General features: G+C 43.5%; 1 protein-coding gene across 1 annotated transcript; it reads right to left on the bottom strand.

The window, feature by feature from the left end:
* Positions 1-760: 760 nt before the first annotated feature.
* On the bottom strand, positions 761-25,410 carry myt1b (myelin transcription factor 1b). Its single transcript, XM_030055185.1, has 17 exons — positions 25,391-25,410; positions 23,745-25,004; positions 22,041-22,175; positions 20,952-21,042; positions 20,626-20,742; positions 18,067-18,281; positions 17,461-17,654; positions 14,277-14,543; positions 13,290-13,444; positions 13,091-13,153; positions 11,965-12,027; positions 11,535-11,618; positions 10,627-10,848; positions 8,971-9,062; positions 8,388-8,491; positions 7,367-7,510; positions 761-6,416 (listed from the first exon to the last, which is right to left on the bottom strand). Exons 2-17 carry the CDS (start codon positions 24,991-24,993, stop codon positions 6,273-6,275), a joined length of 3,339 nt encoding a protein of 1,112 aa, XP_029911045.1. The 5' UTR covers positions 24,994-25,004; positions 25,391-25,410; the 3' UTR covers positions 761-6,272.
* Between the last annotated feature and the right edge of the window lie 1,312 nt (positions 25,411-26,722).

Raw genomic sequence — 26,722 nt, 5'->3', positions numbered from 1 at the left:
ATTCGAGGGGAAATAAGCTATACCACAACAGTCCGTTCGTTGATGTTGAAATAGTTTTTCTTTCTTTCTTTCTTTGTGAATTTATACTTAAAAATATAAATATGTTTCATTTGCATTTTTGTTTAGGATATTTGATAATGAATGAATTAATTACGTAATTAATGATATGTTGTTTTGTTTTTTTTTGTTTGAGTTTCGGGGTTCCATGCTATGGCACCTTGGATGTAATGTTTGGTTTAATGCATATAAAAAAAAAAAAAAAAAAAAAAATCACTCCAACAGTGTGCAGCCTGAACACAGTCAGCAAAAAGCTGTGCTGTAAAAAGGTCATGGTTGTCAGTGCGTGTTTCGGCCTATGTTTAGAAAGCTCCAGAGGTGCGTTCCATGATAAATGCTGCATGTCTGACCTTTCATGTGTATGTGTGTATGTGTGTGCTTCTGCAGTTGCTGGGCCCACTTACAGGAACGTGTAGATACCAGATGCTCCAGCAGATGTCAGTGCTCCTCAACATATAAGTTACATGCAAGTGTGTGTGAACAGTGTGCACCAAGATCCCCCATTTTGTTCAGCAGTCAAGGAGGCAGTGTGTGTGACTGCTGGGCCATTCAAATGTCAAACGGCATGATATAGTTACACAGACTCTGCCTCCAAGCCCGACACTGGGAGATATGGCAAGGCAAGAATAATATTAAATCCACTGTCTCACCTCTACACACACACACACACACACACACACACATTACACAGCCAGAGTCATACTTGTCTATGATTCTTTATTTGTGTTTTTCATAGAGAACATTTAAAATGGTTCATACCCCCACAATAACTGACATCACTTCTCTGGTTGTATAACACTGACACAGGAACAGGGGAACATGTACACAAGTACACAAACACACAGTCACAAAATCGGCCCATCTACAGCATTTTACTTCCCAAAGAAAAAAAAAAGAATAAAGGAAAAGGAAAAAACAAAAAAACAAAACTGGAGACCCCGAGGACGCACAGCCAAGGCCTGTCCCACTTTACAAAACGGTGCAGTAGCAAAGGAACAACCACCTCTACAAAAGTAACAAAAATTACCATACAATCTATCGTTGTGGAAGTGCTTGTAATTTTGGAAGTTTTGTACTTTTTCAAAAGGATATCAATATCAATGCCTAGAAAATCACCAGTAAAAATAGCTCATCTCTGTAAAAATGTGCTAGCAGGACAACCCTTGGCTGTGGATTTTGTTTTTGTTTTTGTTTTTTGTCACAAACTCTATTGAATCTTTTTTTTCTCTTTTTTCTTAATTTTTTTTTTTTTTTTTTTTTTTACCATACAACAACAATAACACTGTTTCTTTTTAATACAAATATGTACAGAGACTTCCACTTGTTTCAAAATAATGCCCTGCACACTGATGCATTATCTAGGATGATGATGTTCTTCGTATTCCTTCACAGAAACTGTCCATGCAGTTTGGTACCTGAATCGACAGAGTTAGAATCACAGTTTCTTTACCCTAACAACACCTTGACGTTTTGTGTCTCTGTAACAAAATGGTGGTGTCACCATGGCAAAAGTCGCATCGTCTACCTGCATGTAAAAGACACATTTATTTTACTTCCCTATACAGAGTAACCCACCCACCCCTTTCCCCACCACAGGAACATATCGGTAAAGAGATGCAGATCCAGACCAAATGTTTTTTTTTTTGTTATGCTTTGTTTTGTTTTTTTAAGCAGGATTTGAACCAGGTTTGCCGAGTGTAAACATACCTTAGCTTGAAATGAGTGGAGTGAGAAAGGCACACATGATAAGACCACACAGCTTGAAACTACAGTAGCCAACTAAGAGGGTGGGGCGGGGTGGGGTGGGGTTAGGCTGGGGTGGGGGGGGGGCGCTTTTGGTTTTGTTCAGCTTGATGAAAAGTGCCACTCTACCATACATTTCTTTCTGATGAATGTTTGTCGTTTTGCATTTTCTACGTGGTGTGCGTGTTAAAGTGTGGCCACTCTGCTTTTGGCAAGCCCGCATTTCAGCCGATCTGCAGCTGAAATGAAACCGGGGTTGTGAGGGTGTGCCTCCCTCCTCTTCAACACAAAGCAGAATTCAGTCTGGGGCTCGGAATCATTTTCCCTCCGTTTCCACCTCAGATGCTTTAGGGAAACTGCCACTGACCGGTTCCTTTTTCAATTCACTTTGAGCATAATAAAAACTCCTCGCTCCATCACTCTGCATTTTTATGTAAAGAAGAAAACATTGTGCGTGGGCACAGAATCAACCATAGGCTGCGTTTCCTTCCTCAGCTGACATTTTTGAAAATGTTATGCTCTCGTGGTCTTAGTGTAATTCCATTTACTGTACATACCTCAGTAGACAATTTCATCAAGCAGTTTAAAAGGGGTCATGCCATATCAAAGAAGTTAGGAGAATATTCACAGTCTTAATATGCTCGGGTAGTATGCTCGTGCATTTCAAAAGAAGAAGAATACGCTACTTCGTTAATCAAATGCATCAAAATGATCCTTCCTGAGGAAAGGTTACACAAGACATAAAGGGGGGCAGGGTTTAAAAAGTCATAAAAGACTTTGACATTCTTCTGAGTGATGGACACATATTTATGCAACAAACGCCTCCTCCTTAAACCAAGAGGGAGATTGTGTAGCCTGGCAGATCAATCCCCCACTCCCACACACTCATCTCATTTCACACGAGGCCTTGATCCAGCAGCTGCTATCGCCTCTAGCCTCAGCTGACTGGCTGGCCTATGGCATTGCTCTCTTCTGCTTTAGCAGCTCTCCCCAGTCACCTGAGAACCAAACTCTGCTTCCTGTCAATCTCTTTTGGTTTGGTCAAAGTGTTTCGTTTGGAAAAGAAAGCATCACTTCCTATTTATACACTTGCATGCTTTGACAGCACGGGTTGGATCAAGACGCAACCCCTGAATCAAAGAGATTTCTCTATCCGACATAATGTACAGTGTTTTTCTTTTTTTTTTCTGTTGTTGTTTTTTTTCTACATTGAACATCAACAAACAGGTCTAATAACATTCCCACCAGAGGGGATGAATAAAATGTTACTTGCTATTGGCCGTGATCTATTGGGTTCTTACAAGTTGAGACTCAAATGCTGGCATTTTCAATGGTTATTCAGAAAGTGCACAAAGGAGTTTCATTCTACATTGGCTAAAAGCACATTTACAACATGCCTTTGACATCAGAGTTACACAAGGGTATCGTACTGTACACCACAGTAGCTGCAACGGCTCACTCAAAGGCAGGTTTACACTAAAGTCTCCTATTTGCTTGTTTCAAGATTCAACAGCAGAGAGAATCAGCTCACAGCGAGCAGGCCTGACCATAACAATACAATAACTGCACAATGTAGCCAAACACTATGTGCAGAACATTATTCAGAGGCATCATCATTTACTGTACATGAACTCACATGACACTTATAGGAACAAAGAGCCAACCATCTAGTTCAAACTTGACAGTCATTTTTCAGATTCAGTAGTACAACATACAGTAGATGTTTTCAACATTTCTGATCAAGGACAGACAAATCCAAAGAAAGAAAGGAAACCTATGACAAAAAAACATTTCCAAAGTATTGTACTGTATCATCAATAATGCCTACTTGCCTTTAGCTTGACTGAACGGTATGCTTAAAGCCACAGTTGAGCAGGTCTTAGTGATATTATATAAGGTGTAACTGCCTCCTATTGATAACGTCTCTCACATCTCTTCTAGACAGCTAGTGATCCTCTGATAAGCTAATACAAGAGAAGAAGAAGAAGAGCAAGTCAACAATTACACTGGAAAAATATATGTATGTTTATATTCATATATATAGCATCTTTAAATTCTATTTATACAGAATGTATATATAGTGTACTTATGGCCATCTTGGCAGAGAAATAAAGGCATCTGAAACAATCACCACTCTCTTGATGCCGTGGTCTTCCCGGGACCAGACATTGTTACATTGCAGAATGCGAAGAATCAGGAAAGAAAGTGAGGGTCTTTAGTGGCACTTTGTGCATCAAAAAATTAAAATCTAGAGTAAGGCTACAAGGGTGTATATGCTTATCTGATAAAAGTTTGTCAAAGGAGGCCATCCTATCCTTGAGGGTTGGATAAGTCAGTGTGTGTGTGTGTGTGTCTGTGTGTACATGTGTGTGTGTGCGTGTGTGTGTGAATGTGTGAATGTGTGTGTGTGTTTTAGACCCATTCATCCAGCCTAAAACACTGCTGGAATAGAGCTCTATATATGTACCATTTGCTCATGAAATTAACACCAAAAGAAAAAACAAAATCAATAGAAGAGATAAATAGAATTCATCAAAAGGCATTACTTTAACTTCTATGGTACATTACAGAGGTTTTGGGTGAGCCAGTGCTGGCCGCTACAAAGCGCTTGGGAGAGGTAACATTTTTGAACAATGTCATTTTTTTTCTTTTCTTGGTCTTGTTTCACCTGACAAAAGCAAACACAAGATGGCTGACACACACAGAGACCAGATACCAACAGAACAGTGATTGCTTTTGTTGGTTATTTTGCTTTTACAATCCCTAAGGGGGAACTGCTGGTATGTCTAGGTAAGCCTAAGTAATCAAACAGTTTTGTATTGATTTTTTTCTTTATTTAAATATTAGCAATGGATTTTTTTTTAAAGACTACTCAGACTCAGCTGTCACATCACGCACATAAATAACAAAATAAATATACAACCATATCACAGTCAATTTCTTTCATATTAAATAAATAATAAATACATACTTTCTTTTTTTTTCAGCAGTGGGTTTCTGAATGTACCAGTAACAGAAAGAACATAAACAAAAAGGAGGAACCAATAGCAACAACCAAAAAACAAAACAAAAAACTTTTTATAAAATTATCAAAACTTTATCAGTTATAAAATATCTGCACTTAAAAATGTTCTTAAAAAGTATTCAAAACAAAATAAGTGTGGTCAATTATCTATATAGCTTTTTAAAATATCGACGTAAGACTCCTGAAATCACTTTGACCATGGTAATCAGTAGCGATGCATTTTTTTTTCTCTTTTTGTTACAAAACAAAGTCAATAAATAGATTGATTCAAATAAATAAACATCGATAACATAAATGGCAATAAATTACAATTTAAGAGTTCACAAATTTTAAATAATCAATATATAACAATAATTATTGTACCACAAAACTAGTCATTGAAATGAAGTGCAATTTCTATGTCGATAAATACTATTGATATGACTAACTGGAGTTGAAATGTGTGCACACTATTACTATTATCGTTTCTGTTCCAAAAAAAAAAAAAAAAAAAAAAAGGAAAGAAGGCTTTATCTGCTGCTCTCTAAACATGATATCAGTTGTCCCATTAAAAATAGATACCAGGCAACCTGCACTGTTTCTTCTGCAGTCGAGTAAAGAGACTGGAGTATCATGACCTTGCTTGAGGAACTTTCTCCACTGAACTGAGTCAACACCGCGCTGTTGACATCGTGCCGCGGTAATAACACAAAGCAAACAGTTCAGCGTATGCCTCCATATTGCTGGGGTGTGTGGTCATCGATCAGAGAGCCTCCCCGGTGCCCGCAAACACACACTCGCCACATCGGACGCTACAGGACAGCACTGAGAGTCTTCAAGTTCTCCTCGAGCCGGGGGTTTAAGAGAGAGAGGAGCAGACGTCCCTAGCTCATCTATGTCCTCCTCTTTGCGCGGCCAGGCGATATGCGCTCACATATTCCTGTCAGCAAGCCCCTGCTCCCATTTCTCCGCTTCTTAGCTGATCTAAAAGCGCCAAAATGGATACACTGGGCAACAGTGACACCCCCTCCCAAATTAAAAAAAACAAAAAAACAATAAATTAAAAAACAGTTAAGGACACAAAAGAGACAACAGGTAAACATACAGCAAATAAACCCCCCAAGATAATATAGTATCAGTATTCTTCTTTTCCATCCATTCCCACTGAAGGATTTGGTAGCCGTTTCCTCTTGGTCTTTCCTGTCCAATCCCAGCAGCAGCATGGTGTGGATTTTGGTCCGCGTCACTTTTTGTCGTCTTCTTTAAACAGAGTGCTCCCTGGGTTGATTTTTTTTTTTTTTTTTAAGTTGCCGTTCATTTAGATAACCTGAATGCCCTTTAATTTTTTGTATTTGAATTCTCTTTCAACATGTTGTAGAGTCTCTCCGCGCCTTCTCTCCTCCCTCGCTCCATCGATCTGTTAACACTCCTGCTCTTCTGGACGTTTTCCCTCGGCGGGGTCAGAGGCTCAGACCTTGATGCCCTTCACGGCCTTGTTGATGCTCTCCAGCAGAGCCTTGTTCTCGGGGCTCTGGAAACAGTCCTTGTTGGTGTACATGTCGGTCAGGGTGCTCACGTAGCTGTCGAAGTTCTGCTCGGTGATCGGCTCCTGCTGTGGTGCAAACAACAACCAATCTCCACTAAGAACAGCAGGAAAACCAGTGGCTATGTGCTTGTCAGTACACCAGAATCAGAGACGGAAAGTTTCAGGTATTGGGACTTTACTTCCCTATTTTGTGAGAATTCATACTCTTACTTTTCACTTCACTGCACTTATCTGAAGGCTGTAGGTACAAGTGACTTTGCAAAATCTTTTACATGCAAAACATGTTATTTTATCAAAAATGATAAACTGTTAGAGTTGTAAGTAGCCAACTGTTTGTGAAGCTGTTGGATTTCCAGCCATAAAGGAAAAATTCACCCAAAACATCCTATATCCTATAAAGATATCCTATAAAGATAGTTTCTTTGTGTTTTGGTGAGGTTTCCAGTTGGCAGGCAGATAGATACAGGTTGCTATAGTGATATAGTGTTCTCCAGAAAGAAAGAAATCTCCACAAAAACTCTCTGCTCCCAAGGGCTGTGGATTATGTTAGGTACCCATCCAGCCTCACGGTAGCGTGATGAGACTGGAGAGTGGCGGAGACAGACAGAGCAGACTGGAAACCTCGCCAAATCACACAGAAACTATCTGGATGGATAGATTCCATGGATAGAAAAGTGGAGAAATGTCTTTTTTTTTCTATTTTGGTAAAAACATTCCTTTAAAATACTTATATACTTACATACTTATATACCTATATATATAATACTTGTATGTTGATGCATCACTGGAGGGACTGTTCCTCATAATGACTACTTCCACTGTTCATACTGAAGTATATTTCACTGCTAAAAGGTCTATATTTTCTACTTCAGTAATGTTCTGAATGCAGGACTGTACTTTTAACAGAGTTGCTCTCCAACATGGTATTGCTACCTTATCTTACATAGTAGAATTTGATAACCATTCACCTCTGCTGCTAGCTGTATTTCATGAATGAATGCATTGCAGCAACTCACCATGTGTGGTAGGCGTATGTTGGCCAGGCTGCGGATCAGGGCGTGGCTGAGACCAGACAGCTCCATGAACAGAGCCTCGTTCTGCTCCTCAATCATCTTGTTCTCGTGCTCGATGTTCTTCAGGTTCTTCTCCATGGAGGAGATCTGCAGCGCACAGCAGCCAGTGTTAACACAACATGCGTCCAGTCCAGCACACACTCAGTTTTTACGGGCTTGTTTCTCGACCCAAATGCAGAACTATTGGAAAATTCTATTTTTCTAACACAGGATTGATCCAGTGTAAGCACTCTAGTGCACTGACACTGCTTTAGGCATAAGGTTAGTGAAAACTTCTGAGTGTTTGCATCATATGATATTGATTCTATGTCTAGAAACTTACATTTCAACGGATCAAATATCTGTTTCTCAGACCCAGGATAAAAATTGCATTAATCAAGTCTCACCTTGGAAATTACACTCTTTTAAAAAAGTTTATTATGGTTAAAGTAATGAAAAAAAAAGAAAACTAGTTTGTTAACTGGCATAAAAATAAAAAGGAGGCTTTAGAAAAAACTCAAGAACTACCTGAAACTGTTTGTGTGTTTACAAAACTAACTAAAATAAACTAACATTACACAGAAAATGAGTTTTAATCTTTGACAATTAATTTGGTTGTTCATCTGTCCTAAGAGAATACTTTTTTTGTTTACATTCTTGATGTGATGTTTTGCTGAGTTTTTATTACATAATATTTTCTCTGACCTTTTTGAATCTTGTCCCTGACAAATACTCCATATTACAAAAACAGACATTGAAACTAATAAAATCTAAAATAAATAAATAAATAAATAAAATCCCGCTTTAAAAACTCATTAAAGCTAAACGGAAATTAAAAAGAAAAAGAACTCAAAACAAAATCAAAGTAAAAACTAACGGAAAACTATAATGACCTTGCTCTTAATTGGGTACATTTTTCCTGGAGGGACTGGCCACATGGTGTTGAATTTATAGCTTAAATTAAGACAAAAAGAGGAATACACACCTGAGTCTGCAGGTTAACCATGTCAGCCTCCATTTCATTGTTGGACTCATTGAGATCGTTAATCTCCTTGTTGAGCTGCTTGATATCCTCATCATTGTCCAGAACTGGAGGAGAGGCCAGAGTCAGAGGCACATAAGGATACAGTACAATACAACACAATATAATAGAATACTATGATATTTAATACAAAACTGAGAGGGTTCATTCACTGGGAAGCACGAGGATGCTGAGATAATTACTTTGGATCACTGCAATCGAGAGGGTTCATCCTCTGGGGAGCATTAATCCTCACAGTAATCTCACAGTAATCTACTCAATAGATTTCAAGATACATGATCAATTTTTGAATCTGATGCAGACACAGTATGTGTCAAAATGTCAGTCCTTGCATTTGTCAAAAAATAAAATGTGCTCCCATGCCTCCTTTCGGTTCTTCCAAGATTTTTAGATACAGTATGCTGTCTTAGGACACCCGACTGGCATCAGCACAGAAATACACACATCCATACACGTACGAACACACATGCACATCATAAGCCCACAGAAGCACATACACATCATAGAGTTTCCCACCACTTCTTACCATCGCTGGCTCTGAACTTGGTGCTCAGGTAGTCTTCTGTGGGGAACTTTGCCTTCTTCTTGGCATACGAGGCTCTGGGGCACCCTGAGAGGCTGCACACACAGTGACACAGTGAGGGAGGCTTACTGTACTGTCAGGCACCCTGAGGCCATACACACTCCATGGTGTCTTACAAACAGGGAACAGGGGGTGGGGGACTGATATTAGAATTTGGATTTTTATATACATATATATATATATATATATATATATATATATATATATAAATCTGCTGGGGCACCATGATGGAAAACACACTACATCCAGGAAGTAAAATGGCATTGACAGGTGTATGTTATGATATGGAGAAAGAGGTCATTCTTCATTTCACATTCATTGAATATTACAGAATGACGCAGTGTGTATGCATCTCTGGAGTTGGAGGTGTCAGCTGCAGCTACAACTCCAGTGTGATACAGCCGACTGCACAGGTTGTGGTGGTGGACAGAATTTGTTCATTTTGAAGAATCTGGAATTTGAGGCAACCCAAGATTATCTGCAAACCACTGTGTCACTTTCCATGTTTGTTCTGGCCTAACCTGCCTGCAATATTTGTTTTCCTACATAGGCGAGGGGAAATATTTCCATATATTTGCATAGTGCGCCGTGATTTCCTGGCAAAAATGCCAAACTGATCTATGGTTGCTGGGGTGGCAGGCTAATCAAAATGGACTCTAGGCAAGACAGCTCGAAACAGCTGTTGAAGATGCTGAAACTCAAACGAACTAAATGCATTATGCAGTTGCCTGTATATGTAAATGCTGCAGCGCTACAGCTGGGCAATATATGGAAAAAATAATTATGATCGTCAAGGCTATATCAATATCAATGTATTTTACTACTTATATCTGCTTCTTTTTAAAACTGACATCACACATTTCAGTGTTTTTTTTTTATAGGAATCACATTTTTGCTTCTTTTCATTGGATATAAAAAGATGCTGAGGCCATTAAGGGAGTCAGGCTACGTAACAGAAAGCAGGTGTGCTATTCACCTTGACAAACTAGATTCAGTAGCATTCATTTGACAGCTATCAAAAATGTCTTTTCCCCCTTCTTTTTAATTTTCCTTTGTACAGTGTCCAGTACAATAATTATCCCAAATCAACACTTCCTTTTAGGTTTTAGCTGAGCATAACATTTATATAACAGTCCTCCACTGTCAGCAGTGTTAACAGAAGCAGCCTGCTCCTGTTTCTCCTCCTCTGTGAGTCAAGGGTGGAGTCAGGCATTTTTGCCGGCAAATCAGAGCACGGTGCGCAAATGTTTCCCCTATGTAGGAAAAATATACTGTGATCTGTACACTTTTTAGCAGCTCGTCCTCATCATCCCACACCTATTCATCATCCTGTCAGCCGCAAATATGATAAAGTACAAAAGCACAGCACCATCAAAATGCTGTTTCCTTTATGAAGCAAATATGGTAAAAACAAAAGCATTTGTACACTAGGAGTTCCTTGCATTTTTAATTAAAAGAGCAAGTTTTCTAAAGACACTTTGCTGTTGTTCTCATTTGCAGCAGAAACAGACCCACAAACCATTTAGGTGAGCAAACCTAAGGATTGCCTGAAATCAATCTTGGCATCATTTTTTCATGTTAACTTTAGTCTTGGCTTACCTGCGGTGTGTGAGGAAACTCCCGTTGGCATGTCCAGAGCCGTCACAACCTGGGGTGGGACACGTAGGCCCCTCCGTCTTGAAGGCCTTCCAGTTGAAGGGCGTGCCATTCAGGAGACCCTCCTTCTGTCTGCGGGCTGCCAGCGGGCACCCGTAGGCGCTGCGGTGGGTGGCGTACTTCCCACTGATGTGGCCCAGGCTGTCGCAGCCTGGCACAGGGCATCTTTTGGGGGTAGAGGCAAACAAGGAAAAAAAGAAAAGATGGGAGCAGGGATGGAGAGGAGGTGCAGTGAGGCAGACGGAGGAAGTGTGTTCAAGCCGTGCAGCAGGAAAGAAAATGGGGGGGAGACAGAAACAGAGGGAGCAAGGGTTAGACGAGAAGAATCAAATGATATGAAATGCAGGGAAAATTAAGATTAACATAATAAAGGTTGAAGTTAAAGAATAAAACACCAATTATAACGTAATGCCATTTTTCTACGGGACCAAACTCATTGTCTTAGGTCTGTTTTTGATACGTTATGTAATATGCAGCAAATGATATTACTTAAACAAAAGATACCAAGTAGGCACAACACAAACACTAAGGTATAGCACAAGCGGTTATTAGCATGCTGTTGACTTAACCACATTTGTGCAAATGCATGACGAAGCCCATATATTTCTGATGTATTGGCAATCTACGCTGCGATACTCTATCATGAACTACAGTAAAAGGAGTCAGTATCTGCAGTTAAGTGTAATTTCCCATGAGAAGGGGACTGATTGTTTGATTGAATAAGGGGGGCAGGTCACTGCCTCTGTATAAAGGATTCAGACCGACTTTCCACTCATTTTTTTTTATTGCATTTTATTTTTACCGTCAGTCTCGCTAAAAGCAGACATTATGGCTTTCTGAGCGGTACGAACTTTAAGAGCTCGGAGTCCTCCTGGTTGTCCTTGGTAGGAGTTGTTTTAATTCCACTTTTCTTGGCACGCGGGCACCCAGACAGACTGAAAACAGAAAGTATGAGGTTGATAACATAGGGTTGCAAAAGCTCTTCAACAAGATGTCACCTTTATGTAATGCTGCACAGTTTGACAGAGGGAAAGAAAATTATGAGATGGTTTATTTTTTATAAAAGCTTTTCAAAAAGATACTAAAAAGGGATATCAATTGTGAGTCAATTCCAAAAAAAATAGTCAAATAAATAGTAGAAGACGACTGCCAAATATTTCCAAGAATTAGATTATGGAAAGGTGTGAGCATGTGGTCCCTGTCTAATACTAGCATGATCTGTCTCTAGACTTCTCTGACCCTGTGCGTGTGTGTGTTCATGTGTGTGTTTTTGTTTGGTACCTTCGGTGGGAGGCGTAGTTTCCTGTGATATGACCTGAGCCGTCACATCCTGGAGTAGGACATCTGGGACACAGCAGAGGATTTTTTTTTTTTTTTAGGATTTCATGCCAGGTTAACATTAAAATGAATGGTATAGTCATGGAGAACGGTGGCACAATTTATCTTCATGAAAAAAAAAAAGCACTATATGGATGAAAGAAACGGTCCATTTATTAGTTTTCTCACTTTCTCATTCACTCATTGCATGTAACATTGGAGCTGATTCACACTCCATTCAATCTATTCAGGCTCCTCGGCATAAAATTGGCTCTTATATCTGTCTAAATCTATCTATGAAGACACTCTGAAGAGAAAGGCGCTACAAACACTGTGCGATTGCACTTCTATTTCACATTTACATGAACTGATTGAACTGAAAGCGAGCACAGTCCGAGCCAGACGCAGAGAAAACACCATGACGGATGCAGTAGCAGCAGACGCAGCAGCCAGTAACAATAGGCAAGTTAGCGTCAGCAGAATACAGCATTGTGGTGTTCGGCGGTGTCAGTAGCAGTGCACTGAAGTGGCAGTGAAAAGGCAGTGAAGGTGTAGAGCAGACATACTTGAGTTCAGCAGTGTGGGCCGCCATGAGGGACCGAAGGCTCTTATCAGCGAGAGGACACCCAGACAGACTGAAGGAGGGGGGAAGAGAAAAGGACAAAGGAGAGAGGAGAGAGAGAAGGACAAGCAGAAGAAGAGGGGGACGGACAGGGGAGAGTAAGCGAGTGTGAGAGGATTGAAAGGGAAGAGAGGGAGGAGGAAGAAGTGAGTAAAGGCAAATCAAGAATGCAAGGCATACCAAGGTCATTTAGGAAGAAGAGGACAGACGGCAAGGAAGTAAATTACTGATGCATATCAAAGTCATTGACCGCCTTTGCTTCCCGTGCTTGCGCTACATTATTGCCTCTGGCATGTCAGGATCAAATAAAATATTTGAAATAGTTGCGGTGCGCCCGATTTGGACTCAGGTTCAGAGTGAGCAACAGAGTAGCCTCAGCACAGATAACAGTGCATATACGAAATTTAAATATAGCGCATCGAATGTTTGCATCGGCCGGGTCGGGGCGGATCTGATGGAGCTCTGTACCTGCGATGAGATGCATAGTTTCCAGTGATGTGGCCACTGCCATCGCAACCAGGGGTCGGGCAGCTGGGGAGGAAGAGACAAAGAGAAAATGAGAAATGTGTAGAAGAGGACACAGGAATAAAATTTTTAAAAAAAAATGAAACACAAGAAAGGAGGACGGGTTGATATTCGCTCTGTCTCCGCGGCGCTGTTCACTTACAGGAGCAGCTCCTTCTTGGTATCCTTGTGGTGGAATTTGACCTTGAAGCTCGGGGTTGTGACCTCTCCTGGGTACTTCCTCTCCTCCAGACAGTCCTGCATCATGTCACAGTCCTCCGGGTCGGACGAGGCAAACGACTGGCCCGTGTGCTCCATCTGAAGAGTGGATATCCCACATGAGGATGAGCACAAACACACTGCTTTCCTGCACTGTGGATGATTGTTCCACCACATACATTTCTGCAACAGGGCTTGAAGCAAGAAAAAATGTGCAGACTGTATTCAGCTAAGGACTTTATGAATCTGAAACAGCTTTATGCTTGAAATCAGAAATGGTGCCTGGAAACTTTAACACCTGCATGGTGTTATAATATGATTTGTATTTATTTTTTGGCTGGCCGTCTTTCAGCGGGCTTGCATTGTCTATAACCTGCATGTTTGTATACAAGAAAAGGAAGTGTGGAAACTACTGCGCATTCATCCAGTTCCTACTCTTATCCCCATTTTTTTAAAAATTCTTTTTAGACAAGTGATGCTTCCAAATGCAGAGAGTGTCCTCATCAAAAATTAATATTCAAGGCCCTTTGTATTTCTTTTGAAAAAGTTCAAAGGAGTAAAAATTAGCATACGCCAAAGCCAGGATGGTGCAATGCACCTGACACACCACCTCTGATGCGGCGCACAATGTTTTTAACTGTACAGTAACTCTCATTTCAGTGAGATAAATGAATAATAGAAAGAGGAAACGAGGGATAGGAAATAAGGCTAGGGATTAGGGGAAGACAAAGAAATATTTTTTCAAAAATCAGGTTTTTTATATTTAGACAGCCAAGGGGGAATTTTCCCTGTTGTTATTTACGTTGCAATGCTCATGTGAGTATCACAGGAAAGTGTTTGTACCCTGGCGTTCACCCAATCTGGCAACATGCCAGCCAAGTACTCCTCACAGCCTGCACCATGCATGGCTTTCAGATCTGACCGCACTGACCTCGTCCATTTCCATTTCCTCCTCCCGCTGGCGGTTGGGTTTGGTGTAATCCAGAGGCCCCTCCCACTCCTCCTGCTTGTAGGCGTGGCCCAGGTGAGGCGATGTCATCCCGCTGCCGCCGCCATGATGGAGCGAGGAAGAGGAGGAGGAAGAAGGGTCCGGGGATCGAACGCCGGGGCTGGTGGTGGACAGGCTGCCCTCACGTTTGATGGGCTTCTTCATACTCAGGTCAAGGGTGCCGTTCTCATCCACTTCAATGTCCATTTCCTGGAGAGGAGAAATATATTTAAGAATGGACAAAATGCCTATAGAAATACCAAAATACTGAAATTGTGACAAGATTCTACGGATGACTGCTATCATAAGAACATAGGAAGATTTTTGTCAAACAGTCATTAGTTATTTTGGTATGATGACAAAGAAGGTAGAGGGAATTAATAAAACAGCAGTCTAATAAGTTCAGAAAATTGCCTCCCTGAAGTGTAATGCAGCCTTGAAAAGCAGCCTTAAATACATGGTTACTTTTATAGTAAGTATTAACATCAAGCTACATCAGTTCAGCTTTTCATTCTATCAGGGGTCTATGGCCAAAAAGGTCCTTTAAAATATTATGCAATCTGTTCCACTCCACTGAGATACGCAGACAAGATTTGGACGATGATGCTTATGGCAAGAATAGGAAGTGGCAATTTGGAGGAAATAAATGTGGATAACACATTGGTAATATATCCAATTAAGTATGTACCGATATAAAAAGCTTCTGCCATCTTATTTGATGCACTTCAACGACATATATGAGAGGCGGCCCTGTATGGTGATGATGGTGATGATTTTAATTGCCCTCTTGAGGAGATTCTGTTGCGGCAGTACACATACAGCAACATACACACATCCTCCTGTCTCGTGGCTCCGTGTAACCTGTAGCGCTCACAGGCACAGTCAGTGGCTGATTTAGATTAAGATGAAGCTAATGGTTCTTCTGGGGAAATGATGGATCTCTCCCCTCAAATCTGGAGTGAACAGGGGGAGGCGGTTAATAATTTAGGCTTACAAGAGGATGCCATCTACCTTCGCTGCCCCCCCCCCCCCCCTTGTAAAATCGCTCCCTGACAGTAAGGAGATACATCACCGGGGTCATATGGAAGAACATGTACCACTCTGTTGTTGTTGCAGTCGCACAGGAGTGTAATGCACTTCTTTAATAAACTGCGCACTGACTCTGTGCATGAGCTCAATGCACCACCTGGCTTTGTTAGGCACGCTAGTAATAATATCTAATGTACTGGCCAAAGTTTGCCAGCAGCACCAACAGCACAGTTCATCTCTCCACACTCTGTTATAGTGTTGGCAGGTGAACAGAAGCAGAGGGGTGAAGCGGGCCATGTTTTCAGCGTTCAACTAAAATGGCGCTCATATGGGCTGGTCAAGGGCCAGAAAAATCAAAGCGAGGGGTAGGAGGGGGAGGAGAGAAAACGGGAAGCGATCCCAGAAATGTCCCTGGTTGATAAGCTCAGTGTTCCAATGTTTCAATATTGCACTTCAACTGGCTCTGACTCTGATTCCAGATCAGTCCCCGGTTGATCTGCGCTGTATTACCGGGCAGCTAAGGCCTGTTCTTGGATCAGCGCCTTGTTGATCAACACCTCGCTCTGCTGTGCTGCCAGAGACATTAATCTTCACTTTTTATCCCCCTTAAACCGTGTCGGGAAATCGAAAAATGATGAAGCAGTCACTCTCCCTCCTCTGTGAGGCAAAAAGCTTTTAAAAATCACAATATGGGGGAAAGTGGTGCTCCAATTACACCTCCTGTGCACAGACAGGGAGAAGAAGAGGGAGCGAGGAGAGGGAGAGAGAAACAGAGAGGTATAGAGAGAGGGGATACGGAGACACAGAGAGAGACACAGTGAGACATATAGAGAAAGGGGGGAAGGAGTTACAGAGAGAGGGGGAAAGAAGTGAAAGAAAATGAAAGAGAATGGCGGGGGTGGAGAAAGAGAGTGGGAGATCCGTCCGGCAGATAATGAAAAAAGGCTACCTGGTGGAAAAGTAATCCAGGGAACTGGCAGTCAGCCAAATTCAATAACAACATGAAAAGTGTGTGGGATGGAGGGATGAAAGGATGAAAGAGGAGGGGAGAGGTGATGCAACTGCATCTCAACACCATCCTGTTGCTGTAAGCCAATGCCTCCTGATGATATATTCATGCCAAGTTGATGGGCTGAGGAGGAAAAAAAAAATGAGCAAAGGGGGAGAGGAGAGGAGAGAAGAGGAGAGGAGAGGCCCCCCTACAACTCTCTCCTCTGCTCTCTCCAGCTGTGGCCTCCAACGCTTCAATCTGCACTAGAATCAGCTAATAAAATCTTTCTTTCCCCGAGCACTATGGGGAGGAAAACAAGGTAACGCCTCGCAATAATCACCACTGATAAATGATGAATTAATCATTATTTAAGACTTATTAATCAGCATCTAATGGGTACCTAACACCTATCTGATGATTCAAATCCAACAATTTTTAGTAATTAACAATTAATGATGTAGTGTATGTTAGTATTCATTAATCAGTGACACGACAATAAATCAATCCTGAAAATCAATTAATTAATTATATATTTTGCCATCACCGCTATGCAATCAAATTCATGATTTTTGACTTTTTCTGCCTTTGTTAACTGTGTGTTGAGCATGTGAGCATCAGGGATTTGAAAAACAGAGGGATTAGCGGGGCACTTTATTATTTATCTCGGCCCTATATTACCATTATTAAGTATTTCTAAACCATAAATTAAGATTATGTGGTTGCCTTCTAATAAAGTTGCATCTAATGATGACTGGATACGCCAGAAATCCATGAGATGACAGAGATGGAATGAAAAAATACAACTGAGCAATGAAAAATAATTACGGGATTTGTCACTGGCATTGTTCCACTGAGTTTTTGGAATATAGAGGCCCCCCAGCGTGCAGCTTTGGATGGGTGCCTACCTGTTTATCTAATTAAAAGTTTATTCAAAGCACAGTGTCAGATTACACAGGAAAGGTGACAACTTATCTACGTTTTTGTGATATATTGTCTGGGTCTTTTCAGTTTCACCCTCAAGCTTTCCTGTGCAGCCCTGTTTTGCGTCTGTTACTAGTCTTTTACCGTAAAGCTAATTGCGAACGTCTTCAAGGGGAGCTCTCGTACCTTGTGGTGGTGTTTGGTGCTGAGGTTCTCCGGCTTCTCCCAGCAGCGCGTGGACAGGTTGAGGATGGCGGTGGCGGCCATGTGAGCCGCCTCGGCGTCGTGGGAGTAGTCGTAGGCCGAGGAGGAGGACGAGCTCTTCCCATAACCGTGGAGACTCAGGCTGGGCGATGACGACTTGGGGAATGAGGGCTTAGCTGCGAGAGGACAAAATAGACACAGTTTACATCAAATCCGCCACCAATCCGTTCATTTTAGATGAGACGATCAGATAAAACTTTAATGATCCCTGTGGGGAAATTGGGTCGTTGGAGCAGCGAATAATAGGATATAGCAAAGGGGAAAATAGGATATAAATAAGAATGGAGCAAATGTGAGTTATCAAACATATCACAAGCGGTATTAAAAACCTAGAACATATTACGTGGGAAGATGTGAATGACAAAATATTGAAACCAGCTGAATTTACAGCATATATGCAGGGCGTATTACATAGCAACAGCAGACCATACAGAGAAAAATGAGAAAAAGATCAAAATATGAGAATAGTGTTCCCCCAGTGGACTATGATCCTTTTATTGACTTCCTTACAATTGCTTGTTCTCTTACTTTTGAAGGCTTTGGGTGAGGTTTCGCTGGTGGGCATCTTTGGAGCAAGCATGCGCTTCCCAAACACTTGCACATCGAAGCTTGCATAATCAAAGGACACCTTGGAGTATTTCTCCAGCTCCTTGGCCAGGTTGGCACGCGGCGTGGTGGGCACCATGTTGGGCCTGTAGCTACCGTATTGGGGCACCTCCAGCTGCTTCACAAAACACATGGGCCTGCGAGGAGGGGAGAGGGAGATATTAAGAGACTGAAGGGCGGGGATAGGGAACGGTGGGGAAGGCGTGGAGAGAAAAGGGGGGAGTCGCAGAGGATAGAGAAGGAGCGGAAGAGGGGCAAGAAGAGCAAGATGGAGCACAGTCGAGTAGCGTGGAGAGGAGAAAAGTGGAGTCGAGAGGGCAGATGGGGAGGAAAAGACAATTGACGCAATAAAGAGTCACACAATAAGAAAAAGCAGCAAATAGAGGGAGAGAATGAGCAAACGAGAGAGCGAGGTAGAGTGACAGAGAGATAGTAAGAGAGGGGCAACAGTGTACTTAGCAGAAGTGCAGCAGGATTAAAAGCTCTCTTATCAGCAGAGGGCACATTTGCATGTTGTACAGCATGGAATTTATGAGCTTTAAGCCTTCTCGTTTTCCTGGAGAGCCTGGGCTTTTGTCAGACCTGTTGGCGTAAATCCACTGATAGACCAGAGAGAGGGAGCGAGAGACGGGGGGAGGAAAAAAAAAAGAGAGAGAGAGAGTGGGGGCAAAAGGAAGAAAAGGGGAAGGGGGCGACAGAGAGAGGAACGAGAGCGAGAGGAGGAGGACAGAGAGCGAACACGCGAGGGGAGGGAGGGGAGACAGGGAGGGTCCTGGTGGATGGAGGAGTGGAGTAACCTTTCTCCTTCTTTCTGCTCTCTAAATCTCCATGACACACAAACGCGCGCACACACACACACACACACACACCAACACACCCATTTCCGTCCTGTATGTGGAACCCCATATCACGTCTCTCGTCTGTAACCATATGCTCGTTAATAAGCTATATGACCTGCCCTGTAGTCACACTGCTGTTGGGAGGCAGCTTCAAACAGTGGCACAACATGCAAATGCTCACACACACACTCTCTCTCACACACACACACACACACACACACACACACAGAGGCAATGTAAAGGAGGGTCTTCGTACCAGTAAAAGCTTCTACTGCTGCTTTCTACCACTGATCACGGGGGATTTTTTTCTTTTTATTTATTCAACATGAATTCCATTAGAACACAGATTGCATGTGGAATACTTAGTGACTTCTGCTGTGTTCTCCATACATAACAGACAGGCGAGCTCATTTAAATAACAATAGGGGTAGAAAAACAAGGCAAGCCTTATTATGTTTTAATCCTTGACGCTTTGTCGGACCACTGATGAGGTTTTCCTCAAGGAAAGCAATTATTTTTTTTCTCTATCCCCCACAATGCCCCTATAACTTGCATAATTAGCTTATCGGCTGCATTATTAATTAAAATACCAATGAGGGAGAGTGCGTACTTAGCATAATACCAGTGTCTGGTTTGTGTTAATTATCATTCTTTTAGCCGTGATCAGGGCGGCTGGCCGGATGGGTGGATGAATGGAGATGGAGAGACCTAAGTGTTTGAGATGACAGCGCGAAGACGGCACTGATGAGACAGCGAGACTCGACGCGACAAGACTTCCTGCTTATTCAGCCAATCACAGCCCGGCTCCATCATTTCTGAGGGGCAGAGTAACCAAGGTCGGGACTGTGTCTGAGACTACTACAGTCTGTGGCTCCGTTGTGCCGTGGCTAACCTTGACATGGACTCAGCTGTGTGTGTATTGAATTGAAGGAGACATTCATAATTTATGTGAACTGCAATGCATAGAATCATTTGTATGATGTTTTAAGAGATAAAGAGATGGAAAACTCATACAGAAATCTAATATATGAACATGTACACCAGGTAATGCGGCAGAGAATCAAACATCTCTGGATATGCTGATATATGTGTGGTCCATATATGTCAAACTCTTATACTGTAAGTGCATGTATGAAAAGAACAACATGTTCTTCTATGATCATATATGTGCACCCAGAACTGTTAAACATAAATGCATGACAGAGGCAGCTGGTGACTAAAAAACTGGGTAGGATCCATATATTTGTCATATATGTTAGATATATTTGCTATGCCAAATCTGAATATGTTTTAGACAAGGACATATATGTGGAAATGCCCTTTATGGACATATTTTATATTTCCATATAGGAAGTTTTTTTTTGTTTTGTTTTTTTGTTTTTTTCTGGGTCACAGTCACCAGATTTGCTACAAACAAATATCCAGATATATTTGCTATACATTTTTAACCCAACTGTCTTGCAACATGTACCTTTTTGCAGAGATGGATCAGTAATCTAAGACATGTCACACCCACTTTTATTCCACTCCTCCATGTTTGCTGTCACTGACCAAATGATTCAGTCTAACAGAACTGAAAAACGCATCTACGCCACAAGGAAAGTGAAGTTAGTGACCGGACCTCCTCCACATCCTTACCCACCTTAAAACTCTGTCGTTAGGACTTCCTTTGAGGTGCTCGCTGATTGGCTGAGGGAGATGCTGCTTATCGTGGTTCTTGGACAGCTTCTCTGCCGCAGCGATGGGGCATCCAGAAAGACTGGAGGCACGAGTAGGAGGGGAGGAGAGATGAATATTAAAGAAGAGCATGTTGCTGACCATGTAAATCTGCATCAAACTGATGTGGACTGACACATTTGCTGTCCTGCATACATGAATATATGAGCTGGCTAATAAACACACGGATGCACACAGATATCACGCACTCCAAGGCAGGCATGCACACATACAGACACTCTTTATGTTTACCTGCGGTGTGTGTTGCGGTTACTGTTAACATGGCCCTGACCGGTGCAGCCAGGAGTTGGACACTTGAGCACATTCTCATGCATGGCTAGAACTGGGGAGAAGGATATTGTATTTGCGCGCGCACACACACACACACACACACACACACACACACAAAATTACTAAATCAATGGGTTGCAGTAAAAAGAGAGTATCCGCTATATTTAAAACAACACTTCTCTCATTTAAATGTAAATCCCAGGAGGAATATAAAATGAACTCCATCAACAGAGAATAGCAGGGAATCGGACCACCGTCAACAGAGCTGTCATCATGGCTGCAGTAAGAGAGGCTCTGATGTGTATGTATGAAGTGTCTTTATATAAATACACATGCAGAGGTGGAGCCAAGCAGCAAAAAGTGAAAAAAAAAAAAAAAATGCCTAGCGGGATGCACACTCAACCCCATCTCACAGATCCCCGTCCGCATATTTTTAGTGAACCGCATCCAAATCCAGACCAGCGAACCAAATCCAAATTTTTGTCCTGTCAACTTTTACATATTTGACTGTCTCCCTTGTCAACAGAATGTAAAATGTTTAAAGAATTAATCATGCTGTAATGCTAACAGGAGACGTCTCACTGTCAGTGAGCTGTCAGCGTTTAAATGGCCCAGAGTGAATCTACTGCATAAGATGCCTTATTGAAGGCTTGATTGCCTCTGAATTCATATTGAAGACCGCATGGACATTTGACCTGAGCAGTCATCCGAGATCGGGACTCTTAAAAATTTCCAGGAAAATGAACCCCGGTATGAGTAATCTGCTATGACTCATATCTGCTAAATGTACAGTAAAAGAATTACATGTCATCATCACTGACCATGAATTGAGTTTTTACAGCCAATATGTACTGCTTACTATTCTTTTAAGTATTTATGAGAATACAATTTGCACTTTAGCTGGATATGCTGTGCTGCTTATCTGCACAGTAAAGAGAGGAGGAGGCAGGGATGGGTTTCTGTCATCGTCAGATTGCCCTTTTTTGTCTCTTTTTTTCCCCGCTCTGTCCATGCTTATTTTCGTCTTCAAAGCCGCTGAAGAAAACTCACTCTCCGGGGGGATCCTGTCCTTGTGCGGACAGCCTGACAGGCTGCGGTGGTGGGGGTAAAGACCGGTCACATGACCCGTCCCATCACACCCCGGGGTGGGGCACTTGATCTCCCTCTTCTCTGGCCTGCTGCTCTCTGGATGAGGGGAGCGGAAGGGTAGAAGGAGGAGGCAGGAGAGGGTTGAGGGTGTGTGTGGAAAGGAAGAAAAACGCACGGAGGAGGAGGTGACGGAGAGAGAAAGGAGGGAGGGTCGAGAGCGGTACAAAGAGAACGAGATCAGAGGGGAGGGAGAGGAGGAAATAAAACATTGAGAGAAAAGAAAAGAGGAAGGGGCACGGGGATGAAAGAAGGGAGTGCGAGAGGGTACAGATAAAGGGAAAAGGGCGATAAGAGATGAGAGAGGGAGAGGAGCAAAGTGGGAGAGAGATGAAAAAGAGAAGGAGGCACAGAAAGAGATAAGAGAAGAGATGAGGGGAGAAAGGAGGGTGGAGGAGAGAGGAGACAGAGGGATGAGAAGTACAGAAAGGAGGAAGGAAAGATAAGAGAGGAGGGGAAGGAGGGATGAATAGGGACCACAAAGGCAAGTGGTTAACACTGTCAGACAGTCTGCTTGGCTGAGCATGAAATCTAGACATATTTCAGACAACTGTACAAAAGCATTGCCATCTGTATCTGTACTTCATGTTTTATGTATTCCGGCCAGGGTGCGAGGTGTTATGTGCATTAGTGTAAATGCTGTAACGCTGTCGGGGATTAAGCGCGATCAGATGTACGAGTAATTGCAAAGTTAAACTGAACAAATATTCACCTATTTATCCTATCCGAAATCCGCTCGCTACACTTTCCTGACAATTTCAGGTCGTTTGGTGAAAATACGCAAGGAGCGAATCCTTCCACTGTAATTTACACACAGTTAAAGCTGCTCCGTCCGCCCCGCTAGTATCGATAGCACTGGAGATGGGGAAAGGACCATGTGGATGGCAAAAGAAGGCGGTGTGATGCTCTATTGGCCTTCAAATTGAATGTTAACGAGACATGCAGTTCCTAATTAGTGTTGAGCAGAACAGGAATGTCGCCACAGGAGGGAGTTAAGGCCAAGGAGAGGGCAGCACTACCAGGCATGTAATCGCACTACGGCTATAGTGTGAGTAGCATGACAAGTGGGCAATGTACCAGCGCAAAATACAAGGCCCAAGCACATAAACAAACACTTCACCGCTGATTGTAAACGCGGCACACAACTCTTTCATTTTCCTCCTTTTTTTTTTTCTGTGATGCTGTCATCCCTCTCCCTGTTGTCACTCTCTCCCTCACTTCTATTTTCTCTCGCGCTCTCCTTCTCTCGCTGTTGTCCTTTTTCACTCCCTCTTCAAGCGCTTCCTGTCCTCTCTTCATGGAAGCCTATTCAGCTGATGCCACTTCAGCCCCATCACAACAGTGAAAGGAGGATCTAAACAAAGCTCCATGACTCATCACTGTTTATCTGGTGTGCTGTGTTTATTTGTACCAATGTACTCTGATATTATATACCGTGCTCTTCGCATTACGCCCGGTACATGACTCCTTGATTTGGTTGAGCATCTGTTTTGATCCCCGACTGTACTTCATCAGCACACTATTAATTTTCTGTATACTGCACGGACTTCAGGGCGGTCAAATGTGCCCAGACGTTCACTTTTCTTTTTTTTTTTTTACCTGTCGTACCTTTGCTGAAGTAGCTCTTGCGGATGCTGTCCAGGTGCTTGGGCCTGTCGTCCATGGTGAAGTAGCGCTGGTGGTGGACATCCGGGGTGCGGAGCAGCTCTCTGGGCCCGGCCGGCTTCACCTGCTCCGCCTTCAGGGCGATGGCCTGCTCCAGCAGCCCCAGGTTCCCTCGGGTCATGTCGAACATCTCGGACTCGTCGGTCACCGTCGAGCGCTGGGAGAGGCTGTCCTCGTCGTCCCGCTCGCCGTCCCCATCCTCGTCTTCAAAGTCTTTCTCCTCTGACCTGTCGGAGCGTACCTCGATGATGTCGGGAGAGGCCGAGGATGAGGCTTTGTGAATTTTGTAGTTCTCTCCCCGCAGGTTGGGGAAGTAGTCCTCCAGCGGACTAGCCCTGTGGGAGTTGTAGCTTAAGGGAGGGCTGGCCTTGTAGTTTTGAAGCGGGCTAGCTTTATGGGTGTTGTATTTTTCAAGTGGACTGGCTCTGTTGGGGTTGTAGTTCTCTCGGGGACTGGCCCTGTGGGAGCTGTAGTCCTCCAGAGGACTGGCCCTGTGGTCTTCAGTCTTGATGTGTGTTCCCTGAGCTGCTGCGGTGCTGGTGATGGTGCGGACGGCAATTGGCACATTTGAAGTGGGCAGAACATGGTTCACCTTTTTGTCATCCTCTTTATCTTCCTCCTCATCATCATCCTCCTCCTCTGGGATGTCCTGTCTTTGCTGCACTGACGTGTCCACCTCTTCCTCCTCTTCCTCCTCCTCCTCCTCCTCCTCCTCCTCCTCTTCTTTGATCTGTCGATGGACATCTCCGGTGAGATAGTGGTGGTTCAAGTCCTCCTGCCTCATATTCTTGCCCCTATCTTCACGGTCATCTTCCTCTTCCTCCTCCCCCTCCCCCTCCAGCTCTTCTTCCTCGTCTTTACCCACTTCAGCTGCCTCCTTCTGTGGAACAGATGACTCTCCTGGCACTTCAACTCTGCCTTCCACCTCCTCCTCCTCCTCTTCCTCATTTACTTCCCCCTCCTGCTCCTCTTGTTCCTCTTCGCCCTGTTCCGCTGCCACGGCGACATCCTCCTCAGTCTCCATGGCAACAGGCTGCTGAATGGCCGCGCTCGGAGCATCGATGTCAGTATCGGAGTGCGAGACTCGGCCGAGGTGGAGAAGAGAGTTGGCAACCTCCTCCGCCCTCCGAGAGAGAGCGTCGCCCTCCTCGGCTGCAGGTGGCGTAGCGCTGAGCTCAGGCTCGATGATCATGCACTCCTCCTCTGTGGACAGAGACAAAGACGAGGAGGTCAGGGTGCTGACACACAGCAGACAGTGAGTCAGGCGGTGAGCTAAAGCTGGTGTCAGCAGTATCTTTAGTATCACTGTCATCACCTTCCTGCCTGCCAAGTCACTGAATGTAAACTAACAATGGAACAGATCAGCCTGGAGTGACAGTGGTTTTATGTAAACTAGTGTTTTGTGGTTTACAACAGACCGTCTCCCCTCTCTATGATCCCATTTTACACCACTAACAACCACTTTGCCATCTCCTCTGGCTGGCTGCTGGCTGGATTTAACCAATAGATGAGACATAAAACAATGCAAGTGCAGCTGCCAGCTTGGCTGCATGTTGAGTGGCTTTGGTTTCTCTGAGACCTTCACCCACCTTCATCAGCATCAGCTGCAGATGTGGTCTCCTCCTTCTGATATGTTTCTTCCTCTGCCTCCCTCTCCTCTCCTTCCTCATCGTTCCTCTCCTTCTGTTGGCTCTGTGTCTCCTCTTCCTCTCCGTGTGTCTGTGCTTCCTCCAGTCGCTCTTCTGTCACCTCCTCTCTCTCCTCCGGCTTCCTCTCTACAGTGGCCTGCCTGTTCTCCTCCTCCTCCTCCTCCTCCTCCTCCTCACCTCCTTTCTCTGCTTCCTTCTCGCCTTCTCCCTCAGCCTCACTGCTGGCATCACTGTCTGCGCTGAAGCCTTCGTCCAAGGCCAGTTTCAAGGGGTGGGACTTCCTCTTGGACGCAGGCTGCTCCGTTTCCTGTTCCTGCTCCTGCTCCTGCTCCACCTCCGCTTCCTCTAGGCGGCGTTTCCTGGCTATGGGGCAACCTAACACACTGAAACAGGAGAAGGACAGGGAGGAAAGACAGTGGGATTGAAAGACAGATGGATAAGGGAGGGGTGACAGTGAAAAAGAATAGGTGGAAAAGCAGGGGGAGAGTGTCATAAATAACAAACAGGGCTGTAATTGGAAATCACAAAATCACAAACAACCCCTCCCCCTAAAACACAGCAGGCGTATTCCAGCATGTCCAATAAAAAGTCGTGCACCTCATCAGTATCTGTGAGTGAGTTTAAGTGAAATGGTGGAGAGGGGGGTGGTGGGGTGGGGGGGGTATGGTGCTTTCTATCAAGTGTATGAGTGAACACAAATGCCCTGAAGGTGGCGCCATGCTCGCTCACTCAGACATCACAACCAATCTCAGCCAACTGACTGGAACGTTTAATGAACAACACGTAGGGAGAAGCAAGAGAGAGAGAGAGAGAGAGGCAGCAGGCGAGGCAGCGGAGGATGAAATCCAATAAACTCCCTCTTACTTTCACCTGGGAGAGGCTGAGGGAGATTGAGGGGCGATCTATAAACAAAGTGCATCTGAAATTGCTCACTGAACGAATACACGTGTAAACAGATAGCTAATATCTGCCCCCCAATAAAGAGGAGTCACAAGCCAATGAGCTGCCCCGGGTCTTACAGGGTCTCTGAGGGTGAGCGAAAACGGAGAGGGGAAGTAAGGGAGGAGGAGGGGAGGGAGAGGGGAGCGACAGCTGCTGTGCGCCACTCACCACGGAAACCTCCCTTATCTGTGGGTCAGTTGTTGGACATGAAATGGCTTCTTTTCACTGATATAATAATAATATTACATGCAATTTAAGGGATTTCTACGAGCATATGTAATACTATGCTGTAAAAAAAAAAAAATCTTAAGTACTTCAGTCACGCCTTTG

Source organism: Myripristis murdjan, chromosome 7 (genome assembly GCF_902150065.1).
Source record: "Myripristis murdjan chromosome 7, fMyrMur1.1, whole genome shotgun sequence".
Lineage (NCBI taxonomy): Eukaryota > Metazoa > Chordata > Actinopteri > Holocentriformes > Holocentridae > Myripristis > Myripristis murdjan.
The sequence above is the reverse complement of the archived record's forward strand: the minus strand, read 5'-3'. Positions and strand labels throughout refer to the sequence as shown.